We start from the raw sequence: 15,138 nt of genomic DNA, 5'->3' as shown, positions 1-15,138 counted from the left end.
AAAATGTATAAAAGTCATTAGAAATTGGTTTTATCAGCGCTCGCTGAAGTGCCCACAGGTGCTTAGATATCTCTTTTAATAAAACGTTATCGTTTTATTTTAACTCTTAATATTTATATTTTAATTTGTTGTTTTATATATGTTTTATTTTATCCTGTTCTCACTTTTCATTTGAGTATCGCTGATTTGTGAGTACTTGAATAATTTACGTTTATTAAAATTGAAATGTAGTAAGTAAACAATGACGACGGTCCCCTCTCTAAATAATTTATGGGACCAGCTTTTTGTAAAGCAGAATAACCTGAAAGTGCCGGAACGTGATGTTCTGACCAAGGACGGTGTGTATTTCAGGAGGAGGCCTGATCCTGAGGTACTGGAACACACTTTGGTTGAGCTTGACACGAGTTTGAGGAACTATTTCCTTCTCTACAACAGAGAAAGGGAGTTCAGGAAGAAATCTGAGGAGAATTGCTATAGGTTAGAGCAGGAGCTTCTGAACTACAAACAGAAGCTGGAAGAGGCAAACAACAGGTTTCATTGCTTAGAAAGGAAGCTAAAATCGATGGTAGATCAACCCCTTAAGTTGAAGGAAACTCTGGACAGAATTGACGTTTTATATAACCAGATGGACACTCTGATACAGGCCTTTGTAGGAATCGGCAGTTGCACTGTTATTCAGGGATACAGTCGTGTCGCCTTTATCAAGTTATGTTTAGAGTACCTTTTCCCTTGTAGGGACCTAGACGTCAGACTCAACACTCTGTACAACGCCCTTTACGGTGTTCTTACTCAGTATGAAGGAATTGAGGTGACGATGAATGAGGTAATGAAGCCTATGACCAACACGGTTCCTGAAAAGGCTGCTTTAACAGGTTTATCTGTGAAGGTGCATAGGCTAATGCTGATGTGCGATTTACCGAGCACTGACATTAAGACTTTTAGCGTATTCTTCAGGTACGACAACGAAGATAAGGCTCTCAAGGACACTGAGAAATCCAGATTAGCCACTTTGCAGGTGAAACCTATGGATAACGCCTCCAAGGTTTACGAGTTCAACTACTTGATGGAGAACCCTAAACTTCCTCCAAAGGTTCCAAACGTGGTTCCAAAACTCGTTTTGGATGTTTATGCTGATAGCTTCTTCGTTGGAAGTGCTGAAGTAAGCTTGATTTCAGATAAAACTCTAAAGTCTTATGAGCTTTGGAAAGTTCTCGATTCAAATGGAGTAACCTGTGGCGACTTGGTCGTATCTGTCCTTCCAATTCCTAACAATGCTAAGCTTCCTGCTGTAAACTTTTCTTCAAAAACTGATGAATTAACCAGAGCTGATAGCGCACCCTTGAAGACTACCGGAGCCACCACAAGTAATACTGGTTCAGATAAGGTCGTTGAGCCTTTGAACAAGTTACCTACTAAAGCTCAGACGGAGGTAAAAGTTCAAGAAACGACTAAGTCTGATGAACCTAGTGGCACAGGTAAATCGTTTGAGCCAAAGTCTAATCGTACAATTAGGAAACCCCTCTTTAACCCGAAAACGTCGCCTCTTTCAAAAAATCTAAACTCTAATGTTCCAAAAGCTCAACAAAAATCTCAACCCACTAGTAAGGACGAGAAATCTAAACCTGAGGAAACTGGCCAGAAAGAGAAGTCAAGCGTTTCAAAACTGAGTCTACTATTTTCTGGAAAGAAACAGGTTTCTCTTAAACGTGACGGTTCAAAGACTGAGCCTACTAATGTATCTGATCCCAATGAAGTCAATGTAGATGATGTAAAACAAGAAACTGTCGATAAGGATGAAAATGTTGAAAAGGTGGTCAGGTCTGAAAGCTCCGAAAAGGTTGATAAAAAGGAAAAAACGTCTTTAAAGGAACTAATTGTAAAGAAGCTCAGCACAAGGGTTTTATCAAAGGACTCAATGACTGAGAAGGTGGATCCAACTGTTAGTCCTTTGCAACGTAAAAAGTCCGGTTTTATTGAGATAAATCCTTATAACAAATCTCCTACAGGTGGATTGGAAGTGGACCAGAAACAGGAAGATAACAATACTCTGGTTGAAAACACTAAAGAAACTGTACTAAAGGAAGATGTTAGCACTCCAAGGAAGGATGAACCAAAACCTATCACTACCAATCTTGACCCAAAACCCACCGATTCGAGTGTGTTAACGAAGTCTAGTGGGTCAGATGTGTCAAAAACCGGTGATTCAAATGTGTTAGCAAAGGCTAGAGTGACTCCTCCTCCAGCTAAGCTTGTTCCTAAAGTTCAAGTAGAATCTGTTCCAGAAGTGAAGGAAAAACTACCAGAAAAACCCCTTGTACCCTTAGTTATTGCCCCCAAATTACTAAAGAAGCCTTTCCCACCAAAAAAATTATAATTTTGTCATTATTTATATACACATCAATTTCACACATATTTATTAATTAATTTGTAGCTAATTTTCATTAAATAATAAATATTTGCCACTTTGATATATTATTGATGGTGTTATATTTATGTATGATGTGTTAGGTTTAGAATTATTTTATTATGGATGAGCCTGAGGAGGAAAAGGTTTCAAATACTGATTCGGAACCTTATTCTAAAATTTTGGTGTTTATAATTGTCGGAAAAGACGACAAACCTCTTCTAATTGAGGACCTTTCAACACCAGGTAGAAGGTCAGACCCTCCTCACCTTTCATCATTTGTGGCCCATCAATCTCTCGATGTTATTGAAGATATCATTTGGACAAACCCTAATATATTTTTAAAACAGGTTGACGCTTTTGATTTTCTCTCAGTTTCAGCCTATGTTACATGCTCTCATGCAAACTTTCTACTTGTTACTCGTTCACATAACCCTTCCTCAAACGATTTTGTAATATATTCATCTACCACTAGTCCTGTAGATCCTCAGCCTCCTTCTTCTGACAATATCAGGTACTTTTTCAGGGAAGTTCATGAACTCTACTCGAAACAGATCATGAATCCTCTTTACGTCTTTAATACTAGTCTAGATTCAAGTAATTTTAAAAGTAAAGTTCACCAGGCTGCTAAAAAATATTTAATCTGATACCAATAATATATACAGTTTTCAGGTTTTACTGTTATTTATACTGTACATTCACTGTTTTTCATAATGTGTATAAATGGATTTTGAATATTACAAGTGGAATAACCACAAAATAATTTTTTAGGTGATTATATTAAAATTTAAGTTTAGTTTTGTCTCTGCCAACGGCCTCTGCTACAATGTAAAATGGATTTTCTTCTCCAATGTTTACATCATCACTTGCAATTGATAACGACTCTATTAAATGCCTCTGAGCATTGAAGGTGTTAGTTTTACTACCATCAAACGTCTTCCTTAGGTGTTTTATTACATTTTCTAATGAAGACTTCATCGTTTTAGAGTTTTCATTGAAGAACTCGTTACGAATATTTGAGGCCCTTTTACTGTTCCTGTATTGGAAAATTGGATGACTAACATCATATAATGACTCGAGGATTGTTGAAAAGTTCATCTCAAATGACACCTCCTTGCTTGGAAACCAATTGGGCACGTTTGACTCAATACTCTTCAGCACCTGTTACACGTCTTATTTAGAAAATCATACTAGTATAATATATTATCAAGAATACCATAAATGCGTTTTGGAATGAAGAAATAACACTATGCATATTGAACGAATTAGCTCCAATATCAACAGAGTTATCCTAAACATTTTATAATTAGTATATAATGTGGAAGTGATGATACAAGAGGATTTTCGCAGCTGAAAGTGTTGTCAGATTTATCTTTCCTTAGCGTCCTAGGGTAAACATGGCCTAGTCCGCGTACTCTAAAAATGATTAACGAATCTTAACTTACGATGTGGTAAACTGTTTATAGTCCCTAACAAATCCCCAGTAGTAGAAGAAGTCCATGAAGAGTGTAGCTAGAGAGTTTTTATCATCGAATGTGTTATTTGTGCTCGAGTTGTGGAGCTGTAGAAAACTCAGGACCATACAGTACAGCAGGTAAGATCCCACTCCTCCAAAGTATGTGTCTCCAAGGCTTCTAGACTGTAGGAATAGCTTTATCAAGAGTATCAGAGGCTGCATATACTTGTACTTAAGGCACTAAGATGATATGTTTATACTCAAATATACCATTTCCTGTATGAATTTGGTGGTCTTGAAAGCAGAATCATTATATACACTCAAATCTAGTCTAACACCTAACACACTCGTAGTTTGAGTTAAAATTACCTGTCCTCTTGTCTACTAGTTTGACTACAGGGACTGTCGTATTATAGATACACTCAAACGAATGAACTAGTCCCAGCCTATTGAGCGCATAAACAACCATATTCAAAATGCATAGTTGATCTCCATCAGACTGAATGCACACGTCGATATCAGCTCCAGGTAATGATAGACCAGTGACATCTAAGATTAATTATAACGGATTAATTAAATTGAACATACAGGATCCGAAAACCTTCAGTTTACCATGAGGGAACAGAGCGTTAACAACTATCTCCAACTGCAGTAAAACCTAAAACAAAAGTAATAAACAGAAAAGTTAAACATTTTAAATTGTAATATTCAGTTGATTATATTTATATCACTTTTAAGATAGATAATGAAGAGTCAATGTAGAATTAACCTGTTCTTTAGCTAATTTCTCTTCTTCAGTAGGTGTAAGCCACTGCAGGAGACGGTGAAGCTCAACGTCAAGTAAAATGATAAATGGAAGTCTGGCAGTTTTCAGAAACGAGTGGAGTTTGTAAAGGTCAAGAATGTTTCTAAGTGTTTTCTGGTCTAAAAAATATTTACATTTGAACATAAAATTAATGTAAAATAATAAATGGAACCTTTCGACTTTGTTTTTAATTTCTGCGGATCATTTTCGGTAGATATATTAATATATAGTCCTGGAAGTTCCTTTTTTGACAAATCCGGTGCTTTTGTTTTATTTAAAGACTTAGCTTTATCCTGAAACACTGTTTTAAAATGTTAAAGATACTCTCATGGTTGAATTACGTTTGGAAATTTGTTTTTGCTCTTCTGAATCGAGCATTGAGTATAATTCTGCTCCATAATTTTGCGATAGTTTGTTATCATCAACTATATCGGTGTCAGATTGCGATGTAAGATAAGAATCTTCATCCTGATTCTCTGAGGAGCCAAAACTTGACTCATCATCTGACATTTTGAAATAAAATACAGAAATTAATACATAAAACAATATAAAATATGTTGTTTGATGTATATGTGTTGTGTTTGTTAATTGTTGTGTAATGAGGGATTAGATTAAAATTTAAAAATATTTTTCACAATTTTCCTAAAACTGCATCCCTTCTTACAAAAGCATAATTTACATTGTTAGAGGTGAATTCTCCAGAATCATACTCGTTGTGTCTGTACAACACAGTGTCGCCAACTGACAGTCCAACAATTGGCACTAGTTTACCACTCTCTGTGTAACTTCCTGGTCCTAACGATACGATTTTGGCCTTTACTACCTCATCTCTTGTGTTTGAACTTGATATAACCAGTCCACTTTCTGTTCTTTTAGGGCTTTCAAGCACTCGAACCAGCATCCTATTAATTTGTTACTCATTTATCTATTGATTTATTTTACCTATCAAATAGTGGCACAACCTTGTCGTATGTTATTCTGTTATCCAATTCGTGCGTTCCTACATTTAATCGAGCAAAAATTTGCTCCTCACGGACCAACGCACAAGGCTTATCATTATACTTTAGCTACAGTATCAGTTATTAATTCTCACAACTTACATCTATACTCTCATATGGAGAGTCGAATAATACTGTATCTCCAACACTTACACTCAACGGTGTGGTTACTCTAATAAATAATAATTGTGTTCATTCTGATAACTAGTATTATCTATTAATGTCGGATGTACATCGTTGTTCGGTCCAAAAAATATTAAAATAATAATATATGATTGGACCAATCAGTTTAGCGCTATTAATCATACCCCAAAGCAGAAATTAATACTGCAAGGCTCAGCCTTAGCGCAAAAATATATAAATTAAACTAACCCTGTGGTTTTATTTAACCTTCCAGGACCAACTGCCAATACTCGTCCGATAAAATCTCTGGTTTTCTATCAAATAATCAGCAAAAATACAATTAACGATTTGGTTGTTAAATTATGAAAAAATTAGAAAAATATATAACAGATATTAAAAACTATATAGAATATTTAAATATAAGGACAAATAATAAAAATAAATACCTTTGTGCCCAGGTATACTCCTGACTGAGTCACATCAACAGCATCACTTTTAACTATAAGAACGTAGTCACTAAGTGGAACAACACTGTTTTCTAATTTAATTCCTCTCAATTTAAAGTTGTTTTGTCCAAGGTGTGGAAGATCACCTAAAAAGTAATAATTTGTGTGGAAGGTACCAATTCTGAAACCGGGGGAACTTGATTCGTCGTTGGATTCCAGGCTGAAAATAGGTTTATTTTTATGTTTGTTTAATTTATAAATGGAAGTCGTGTGAGTTCTTGTGCCAAATCCAGAATTGATTCCATAGTTGATGAATCCTGTGGAAAGACGGTTTAAATCAATCTTTATAGAACACACATTATAGATTAAAATAAAAAGTATAACAATTATCTCCATTGTTTTATCAACAATTATAATACATAAAAACGATAAATGGCCAAAATCGTGTAGACTTACAAGTTGTGTGGCGTCAGTAAGGGTACAGGAGATAATTCATAATGTTTAATGCTTTGTTGTTATCATTATAGTCTCAAAAAAATTAATAGTGTAGTTTTAAAATTTAAAAAATCAACATTAAAACTGTCTTGTAGTAAAATATCAAATGGTTTGTTTTTGTCAAATAAAGGATATATAACCTCGAAAGATAAATCAATAGAAATGGCATCTTTAGACGAATTTCATCCTACGTTCGATAAAGGTAATTTTCTTTAAAGACCTTCCAACTTATAAACCGTTTAGTTTCGGACAAAGTCGATTTCCCTAAGGAGGAGGAAAAAATCCTCAAGTATTGGGACGATATAAATGTTTTCAATAACTGTATGAAACTGTCCGAAGGATCTCCGTCATTCATCTTTTATGATGGACCTCCTTTCGCCACCGGCCTGCCTCATTACGGTCATATACTTGCCGGTTCCATTAAGGTAATATTGACATTATTCTTAAGCATTATTATTTACAAGTATACAAATATTACTCCATTAAATTACTATGTATTGTAACACATTATAACCATATTATAACTTATTTTATTATGTTATAAGTATATTTTCTAATGGAATCTTTAGGACGTTGTGACAAGATATGCATACCAAACAGGCCATCACGTAGAAAGGAGATTTGGTTGGGATTGTCACGGACTTCCTATAGAGCACGAAATAGACAATATGTACAATATTAAACACTCGTCCGATGTCTACAAATTGGGAATAGATGTTTATAACGAAAAGTGCAGGTAACTCCAATACATATTATGTGAAGCAGTATACATGTAATAATAGGTCAATTGTAATGAAGTACTCTAACGAATGGAAGCATATAGTATCCAGAACAGGGAGGTGGATAGACTTTGAAAATGATTACAAAACACTAAACACACCCTATATGGAAACACTTTGGTGGATATTCAAGCAACTGTATCAGAAGAATCTCGTCTACAGAGGATTCAACGTCATGCCATATTCACTTTCTTGTAACACACCTGTTTCAAACTTCGAGTCTAACCTAAATTATAAAATGGTTACAGACCCCTCACTTTTTGTTTCTTTCAAGTATGTTTTACAAATATTATCAGATATCCTCCATTAACATATATATATATATTTATAGATACTGATATAAATATACAATATATATTTAATAATTTAATAAATAGGTGTTTGGATGAAGAATTTGAGTTGGTGGCGTGGACAACAACGCCATGGACTTTACCATCAAACATGGCGCTCTGCGTAAACGGAGACTTCAACTACCTCAAAGTCAAGTACAAAAAGAATAACAAAACCTATGTGGTGGCTGAATGTAGGCTGGAGTATTTCTGTAACGCACTTGGAGCAAACATTGACGAAAGCTTCGAGAAGCTCGGCTCGTTATTCGGTAGGGAACTCGTCGGAAAGAAGTATGAGCCACTGTTCGACTTCTTCGCAAATCACCCAAACTTCTCCGAAGAACTGATGTCAAGAGCATATGTGGTGGTATCAGACAAAATGGTGACATCAGAAAGTGGTACGGGCATAGTCCACTGCGCTCCATACTATGGTGAAGATGATTACAGAGTCTGCATGAACTACAAGTAAGATTATAAGCTTTCGGAAATAGATAATTATTTGAGTACAATAATGACGAATTTTTAGAATATTGGACGGACCCCTTCCAGAGCTGATCAACGAGTCTGGTATCTTTGTTGGTTCAACAGGAGACTTGGCTGGTTTGTACATTAAGGATGCAGATAATGTCATCAAGAAGATGCTTAAGGCCAAGGACCAGCTGGTACACTCTGGAACTATTGTTCACTCCTACCCGTTCTGCTGGAGGAGTGACACCCCACTCATTTACAAGGCCGTAAACTGCTGGTTCATCAAAGTATCAGAGTTCAGACAGGACATCTTAAACTCGAGTATGCAGACTAACTGGACGCCAAAGTTTGTTAGAGACAAGAGGTTCCACAACTGGGTCTCTGAGGCCAGAGACTGGTGCATTAGCAGGAACCGATTTTGGGGCACACCAATACCACTATGGACTAGCGAAGACTACACCCAAATCGTCTGCATAGGTATGGTTTCCCCTCTATTTTACAATACTATAATTATTTGATTATAGTATATTTCTAATAAAATCATATAGATAATAATAGTGTAATTAAAATAACATTAATGTATAAAAATATATATTTTAAAATGGTTGTCAATAAATTGTAATTTAGGAAGCATTGAAGAGTTGGAGAATTATACGGGAGAAAAGGTTAATGACTTACACCGTCACAACGTTGATCACCTATTGATACCAGATCCGAGAGGACCAGAGTATCCCCCGCTGAGGAGAATACCAGAGATATTCGACTGCTGGTATGAAAGTGGATCAATGCCGCTGGCAAAGATACACTACCCTTTCGAAAACAAAGACTCTCTAGACCAGCACTTCCCAGCTAATTTCATAGCTGAAGGTCTGGACCAGACTAGAGGTTGGTTCTACACACTGATGGTCCTGTCAACACTACTCTTCAATAAATCCCCATTCAAAAACGTAATAGTGAACGGTCTAATATTGGCAAGTGATGGTAAAAAGATGTCCAAAAGGCTTAAGAATTACCCAGACCCACTAGATATCATAAACCAGTTTGGAGCAGACTCACTTAGGTTGTTTCTAATATCATCCCCAGCAGTGAAGGCGGAACCAGTGAGATTCTCAACGGATTCAGTAAGAAACGTGCTAAAGGATGTTATTCTCCCCTGGTTCCACTCTTACAGGTTCCTAGTTCAGGAGGTTACAAGGTACGAGGTTACACACAAAATGAAGTTCGTGCCTGACCCTGAAGCACCTTTCAAGTCTAGTTGTGTTATGGACAGATGGATTAACACAATTACACAGGAACTCATCTATTCTGTTCATCATGAAATGGAAAATTACAAACTCTACAATGTCATGCCAAAGCTCCTTTCATTCTTGGAACAACTTACAAACTGGTATGTTCATACCCATATAGTATTCTATTATATATATATGAATTGATAATTAATATAGAAATATATATATTTAATATTTTGTTAATATTGTGATAATAGGTACATAAGGATAAACCGCGAGAGGATGAGGGGCACCTTTGGTGATGAGGAATGTGTGGTCTCATTGCAGTCACTGTTTACTTCACTGAAGACTTTTAACCACCTAATGAGTATGTTCGCGCCATTCACATCAGAGATGATATACCTTAACCTGAGGAGATTTTCTGGGGGGATGGAAAGTATTCATTATGAGAAGCTACCAAAGTCAACAATGAGCTTTGACAAGGAACTCATGAGAAGGATAGAGGTGATGCAGAGTATTATACTTCTCTCCAGGACAATAAGGGAGCGTAAAAAGATATCTCTCAAGTTTCCGCTGAGGAAACTTACGGTAATTCACCAAGATGTAGAGCTCCTATCCTCAATGGAGGAGCTACTCCAGCTCATTAAGGATGAAATCAATGTGCTGGATGTCGTGTTGTCTACTGACACTTCACTAATAACTCTCAACGCCATGCCTAACTTTAGGATTCTGGGCGCTAGAGTCGGAAAGGATATGAAGCATGTTTCTGATGCAGTCCGAAATCTGGACGAGTCTCAGATTAAATTGTTGGAGAGAGAGCCACTGCTGCTTTTGGGCCACTCCATCTCAATTGATGATGTTGTTATTACTAGAAAAATTAATCCAGAAAAGTTGGATAATAATAATTTCGACGCAGAGTCCGACAACAACCTCACTGTAATTCTCGAATTGACAAAGGATGACACATTGGAATACAAGGCTTTAACTAGGGAAGTTGCCAACAGAGTTCAAAAGATGAGGAAGGAGCTCGGATTATCAATTGACGACGACATCACTGTGTACATATATACTGATGACCTCGAGCTTTTCAATATGCTCGAGTCTCAAACTGAAAGTCTTAAAAAAATACTAAAAAAGAATGCAGTTGTCACAAATAATCTAAATGTTGCTAATAAGTTTCATTCAGAGGAATTCTCAATCCGAAACTGTAAAGTAGAAGTTGTTATTGTCAAAAATTAATATACTAAATTATTAAATACACAATTATTCACACTAATACAATATAGAAATTAATTCTCCATTAAAAATGTTGAATTAATATTAAAACAATATACTGTTAAATGTTTCAAGAAACTAAATGCATATGATTATAAATTGGGATAGAATATTAAGTACAAATTGTTTATCACTATGGAAGAACATGGATTTTACTATTCCAAATTCCTCTTTTTCTTTCAAATTTAATGTTTAAAGTTTTACAAAATCCTCTAATATAGCAGGGGAAAAGTAAATAAGCGACTGTGTGTGGATACTGGTCTGATGGTTGGTGTCTCCAAAGACTTAAATCGCCTAGTTTTATCTCAACGCATTCAACGTTTTTATTCATTTTATATCGGAAGTCTCCGAAGTGATCACAGGTTAAAAAATAGTGTTTGTCATTCAATTCTACAGTTTCACCATGCCCATTAAGTTGGAATAGTTTTAAAGGTCTCGGAATTGGAAATAAGAGGGTATCCCAAGTCGTGTTATGGCGGCCTCTCATTGAAATAATGAAGTATTTTTCAAATCTTATACTTGCTTCATGGAATTCATTATTATAATAAATTGAAATCGGATAAGGGTCACCCTGCTTGTGCTTCCATACAAGTTCTACATCATAATGCCATATCTCAGTACACTTAACACCTTCCTTAAATTTATATAATAGTATGCGCCCTGGTGACTTTGTAGTTTTATAGTAGTTCTCGCTTATCGGAATAGTATTACCAAACTCGTCAGTTGTATATAATTTTAAAAAGTGAACCTTAATCTTTACCTTTACGATTTTGCCATCATTGAAACAAACGTTCATATCATTATTGTAGTCCGTGAAGTAGATTTTGTTAGGAAATCCATTGCTTTTATCACTATTATAATTCCAGTACTCCTTGCCATCATAGACAACCCTATATAACTCAGTTTTGAACCTAATTGCATAAAAAAAATCGTCATGTGTGACATCAAAACCATCAGAAGTGATTTCAATATCTTTCATGTTGTAGAACTTCAACCTTGTTATATCTGGCTTTATTGAACAAGTAAAATCTGTATATTTGTAATTATATTCAAGATCACTATTTTCAGTTGATAAATAACCTAAATTACGTATTGTTATTTTAATATAATCATACTCAGGTAAATCCGAAGTTACACAAAATAGTGAACGATTTATTATTTTACCAAAATAATATCCTTGTCTACAGTGAAAGCTCTTTTTTGACGGTGAGCAATACGTTACATATTTGTCGGTCGACATAATCAAATTAGCGTCAATAATAGCATGATCAGATTCGATGTCAATAGATTGATCATGAAAATTTTTAAAAAATGAACAAATATCTTTTCTTTTAAAGCCGTATCGAATTAGTCGCTCATATAGTTCCTCCCATTCATAAACGTCAAGATGATTAGGCTTAAAATGTGAAGAGTTATAAGGATCATTTCGATCAGAATTAGGAAAATTTGTTATTTCAGGTAATTCCGTCTTTATATTTTGAAAAGTTAGTATTGACTCATCAGTTAAGTGAATTGAAATAGTTCCATCCAATAAATTGAAACACAAAGAGTATGGGTGACCATGTATTGGTCTATCACAATGGTTATAAATTAACCTACGCTCATAAATAACGACTTCACAAAGACTATCAAAGATAAATTTTAAATTATACATTTGTAGATCAAAGTGAAAAAAGCCTATAAATAAAGTCAGACCATCTTTTTGGAACATTTCTAATTTGTTCAAATCGACTTTAGTTTTTATATTAATCCAAGAACCATCAGAAGATTTGTGTAAAAGAATTAAATTCCCTTCATAAGGAACTATTACAATATACTTATCATCACCATCGTAAAATAATACTAGATGTGAACAATCATTCTTGTTACAAGATTCCCAAATAACACAGTCACCCTGTTTTAATTTATTTATATAATTCCCGGTACATATAGCGTATTCTTTATAATCATTTCTGCTAAAATATGAATATTTGTCACTTTTGTCTTCATTGTTAATATCCAAGACTATAATGTCTGAAACATCTGGAGGATCCAAAATTTTTTTCTTATCATAAAAAGTTAATTTAGATAAATTATAATTATTCTTTGACATTATAAAATTTAATGTTAATTACATAATTAAAATCGAAAAATATATTTCTATACTGGGGTTTTATTTTGTGATCCTGATTTATCAGTATTTATAATTTGGTAATTTGTCCTATTTGCTATTAAACACATATTTTATCTGATTTTCCACATGTTTAATATTATTTTTATGATATAGTCTTCACGATTTGTTCAATATATATTTTTTACAAGATTATTAATTAATATGTTAGACAATTTACTTGTCATTTTAATTTGTTTAAAAACAATATCTTCTCATTACATTAATTTCATTATAAACTTAACATTTGGATATCACATTTTAAAACCTACCAAAACTTCTTTTTTATCATTTATTACACTTGTTTATTTGGCTCGTTTTGTTTATTAAGGATAAATCATAACTCAATAATTTTTCATAAGTGGATGTGAACTTGAACTTATCACATACATTTATTTTAATAATAATATATAAAATATATTATAAATCTTATGAAATAATAGAAATAATTAAAACTGTGATCATTTCCCTTTGCCGTTCTTAGTCTAAATAATGGGATATTGTATATGTTAAAAGCTCTTTGAGAATTTAAGTAATAGAATCAACAACCATAATATGTGAAAAAATTAAATTATCTTCCACGGTTTAACAAATCTCTTTCTAGTTCATTAATTTTTACATTCTGTCTTTCAATATTTGTTTTACGACGATTACGGTATTTTAGGTTGTTATTGTTCCTTGGTACTCGCCTTTGAGAACTGTTAGATCTTGTAGTTGGGTCAAAATAATCATAGTAGAATTCACGCTTAATTCTCTGTGCCAGGATAGTTATAATTTTACTATGTAAATCAATCTCGAATTTTATAAGACTACCATAACTACTTATCAATGGTATCAGTTTATGAAAAACTTTTATTGCATTAGTTTTATCTTTTTGTAGGAATTTATACCTAAATGTAATGTGTACACCAAATTCTATATCATAGTTACAAGGTGACGTCTCATATGGTCCTAGAAGTGAATGCATATTTCGTATTTCTTCCCTAGACAAATTCATAAATAGTGGTCTAATAACTTCCTTGTTCAATCTTTCAGTGTCTGTGTAATATATGCCATCCCAAATACCCTCAACAGGCTCAATTTCACCACGTTCGCATGGTTTTGATCCCAAAAAGTCAACATCGGCGGCAGTTTGTGCTTCTGAATTTGCCAAGTCGAAGTTTCTGCCAGGAAATGTATAGAAGTGAACAAAATTCGGATAATCTATAGCTTTTTCAGTCCATATATTGTTACTCCTTAAAAAATAATATAACTTTTTGTCTAAAAAAACTAATATTTCCATTTTTTTTTTTGTTAAACACAACTCTAAGCGCTTTTTCACCACCTCGTTTAGTATAAACTCTTTCATCTCTCCAATTAACAATTTCAAGATTTGATCCCTCGTAAAGTTCAGTTATTCCTATACTTCCTTTTTTGTAGTTATCATGGTGATCCTGGTGGATATTTACATAATTGCCATCTCTCGTAGTTAAAAGCTCCAATTCACTATTAATTTTATTAACAGTGTCTGAGTAATTATCTGCACAATTAACAATAACTTTGTTTCTGGGTACGTTGTAATCGATACTAACTCCTAGGCCATGATTAGGTCTTTTGTTGTAGTCCCACACACAAATATTATCCCAATAGAATTTAACGAATGGACGTGTTGGTATTACAGTCAATGTTTCTTCACGATTAGGTAGGTTCCGATCCCTTATTACACGAAATCCAATCTGTTGATCTAATTCATTAAGTAATGTAGTATGAATTAGAGCATTTCTGACTGTCGGAGGATCTATAAATGGCATTCCTGGTAGTCGTTGCACTTTTTGGGCAGAAGATGGATCAAGTCTGATTTCCCTTGCTGGAACTTTTCTTTTTTTTGAGCTACTCATTTTAAAAAATGTTTAAGATTATCAAATGCTGTTATTAATCCAGATTGATGATTAGTAATTTAGGATTTTATCTTTTCCTGTATTTTATAAAATATTAACAAAGATCTAGTACCAACTATTTAGGTTTTAATTGATACTCACAGATCTTTTTAAAATGAATCGAAATAAGATTATGTCGTGTGAATAGAACATATAGAAGTTAGAATTAAAATACAAATGTTATTAACTAAACTAAAAACGTTAGATTTGTAATTATTAAACATAAAAATAACATGTGTAAAAAATCTACGAAATAACAAGAGTGT

At 34.0% G+C, this 15,138-nt stretch overlaps 6 protein-coding genes across 6 annotated transcripts; 3 read left to right on the top strand and 3 right to left on the bottom strand.

The window, feature by feature from the left end:
• Positions 1-241: 241 nt before the first annotated feature.
• TpMuguga_02g00314 (uncharacterized protein) lies at positions 242-2,381 on the top strand (the record flags this gene model as incomplete). Its single annotated transcript, XM_759787.2, has 1 exon — positions 242-2,381. One exon carries the CDS (start codon positions 242-244, stop codon positions 2,372-2,374), a length of 2,133 nt encoding a protein of 710 aa, XP_764880.1. The 3' UTR covers positions 2,375-2,381.
• trappc2 (Sedlin domain protein) lies at positions 2,375-3,061 on the top strand. Its single transcript, XM_759786.2, has one exon — positions 2,375-3,060. The coding sequence runs from the start codon at positions 2,527-2,529 to the stop codon at positions 3,049-3,051; it is 525 nt and encodes a 174-aa protein (XP_764879.1). The 5' UTR covers positions 2,375-2,526; the 3' UTR covers positions 3,052-3,060.
• A 67-nt stretch (positions 3,062-3,128) lies between these two features.
• On the bottom strand, positions 3,129-5,217 carry TRF5 (Nucleotidyltransferase domain protein). The gene is made up of 10 exons (XM_759785.2): positions 4,990-5,217; positions 4,838-4,958; positions 4,630-4,784; positions 4,449-4,518; positions 4,230-4,409; positions 4,131-4,198; positions 3,850-4,100; positions 3,739-3,820; positions 3,621-3,695; positions 3,129-3,565 (listed from the first exon to the last, which is right to left on the bottom strand). The coding sequence occupies exons 1-10, from the start codon at positions 5,173-5,175 to the stop codon at positions 3,185-3,187; spliced, it is 1,569 nt and encodes a 522-aa protein (XP_764878.2). The 5' UTR covers positions 5,176-5,217; the 3' UTR covers positions 3,129-3,184.
• A 44-nt stretch (positions 5,218-5,261) lies between these two features.
• On the bottom strand, positions 5,262-6,719 carry CPN21 (Chaperonin 10 Kd subunit family protein). The gene is made up of 6 exons (XM_061305361.1): positions 6,409-6,719; positions 6,233-6,378; positions 6,036-6,100; positions 5,766-5,835; positions 5,608-5,732; positions 5,262-5,567 (listed from the first exon to the last, which is right to left on the bottom strand). The coding sequence occupies exons 1-6, from the start codon at positions 6,626-6,628 to the stop codon at positions 5,297-5,299; spliced, it is 897 nt and encodes a 298-aa protein (XP_061161332.1). The 5' UTR covers positions 6,629-6,719; the 3' UTR covers positions 5,262-5,296.
• Positions 6,720-6,740: 21 nt separating this feature from the next.
• On the top strand, positions 6,741-10,788 carry ileS (isoleucine--tRNA ligase). Its single transcript, XM_759783.2, has 8 exons — positions 6,741-6,929; positions 6,971-7,152; positions 7,297-7,463; positions 7,510-7,779; positions 7,884-8,300; positions 8,362-8,780; positions 8,931-9,690; positions 9,790-10,788. The coding sequence occupies exons 1-8, from the start codon at positions 6,890-6,892 to the stop codon at positions 10,769-10,771; spliced, it is 3,237 nt and encodes a 1,078-aa protein (XP_764876.2). The 5' UTR covers positions 6,741-6,889; the 3' UTR covers positions 10,772-10,788.
• Positions 10,789-10,899: 111 nt separating this feature from the next.
• On the bottom strand, positions 10,900-12,947 carry TpMuguga_02g00309 (uncharacterized protein). The gene has a single exon (XM_061305360.1). The coding sequence runs from the start codon at positions 12,897-12,899 to the stop codon at positions 10,941-10,943; it is 1,959 nt and encodes a 652-aa protein (XP_061161331.1). The 5' UTR covers positions 12,900-12,947; the 3' UTR covers positions 10,900-10,940.
• Between the last annotated feature and the right edge of the window lie 2,191 nt (positions 12,948-15,138).

The sequence above is a fragment of the Theileria parva genome, chromosome 2 (genome assembly GCF_000165365.1).
Source record: "Theileria parva strain Muguga chromosome 2, complete sequence, whole genome shotgun sequence".
In the NCBI taxonomy this organism is placed as follows: domain Eukaryota; phylum Apicomplexa; class Aconoidasida; order Piroplasmida; family Theileriidae; genus Theileria; species Theileria parva.
The sequence above is the reverse complement of the archived record's forward strand: the minus strand, read 5'-3'. Positions and strand labels throughout refer to the sequence as shown.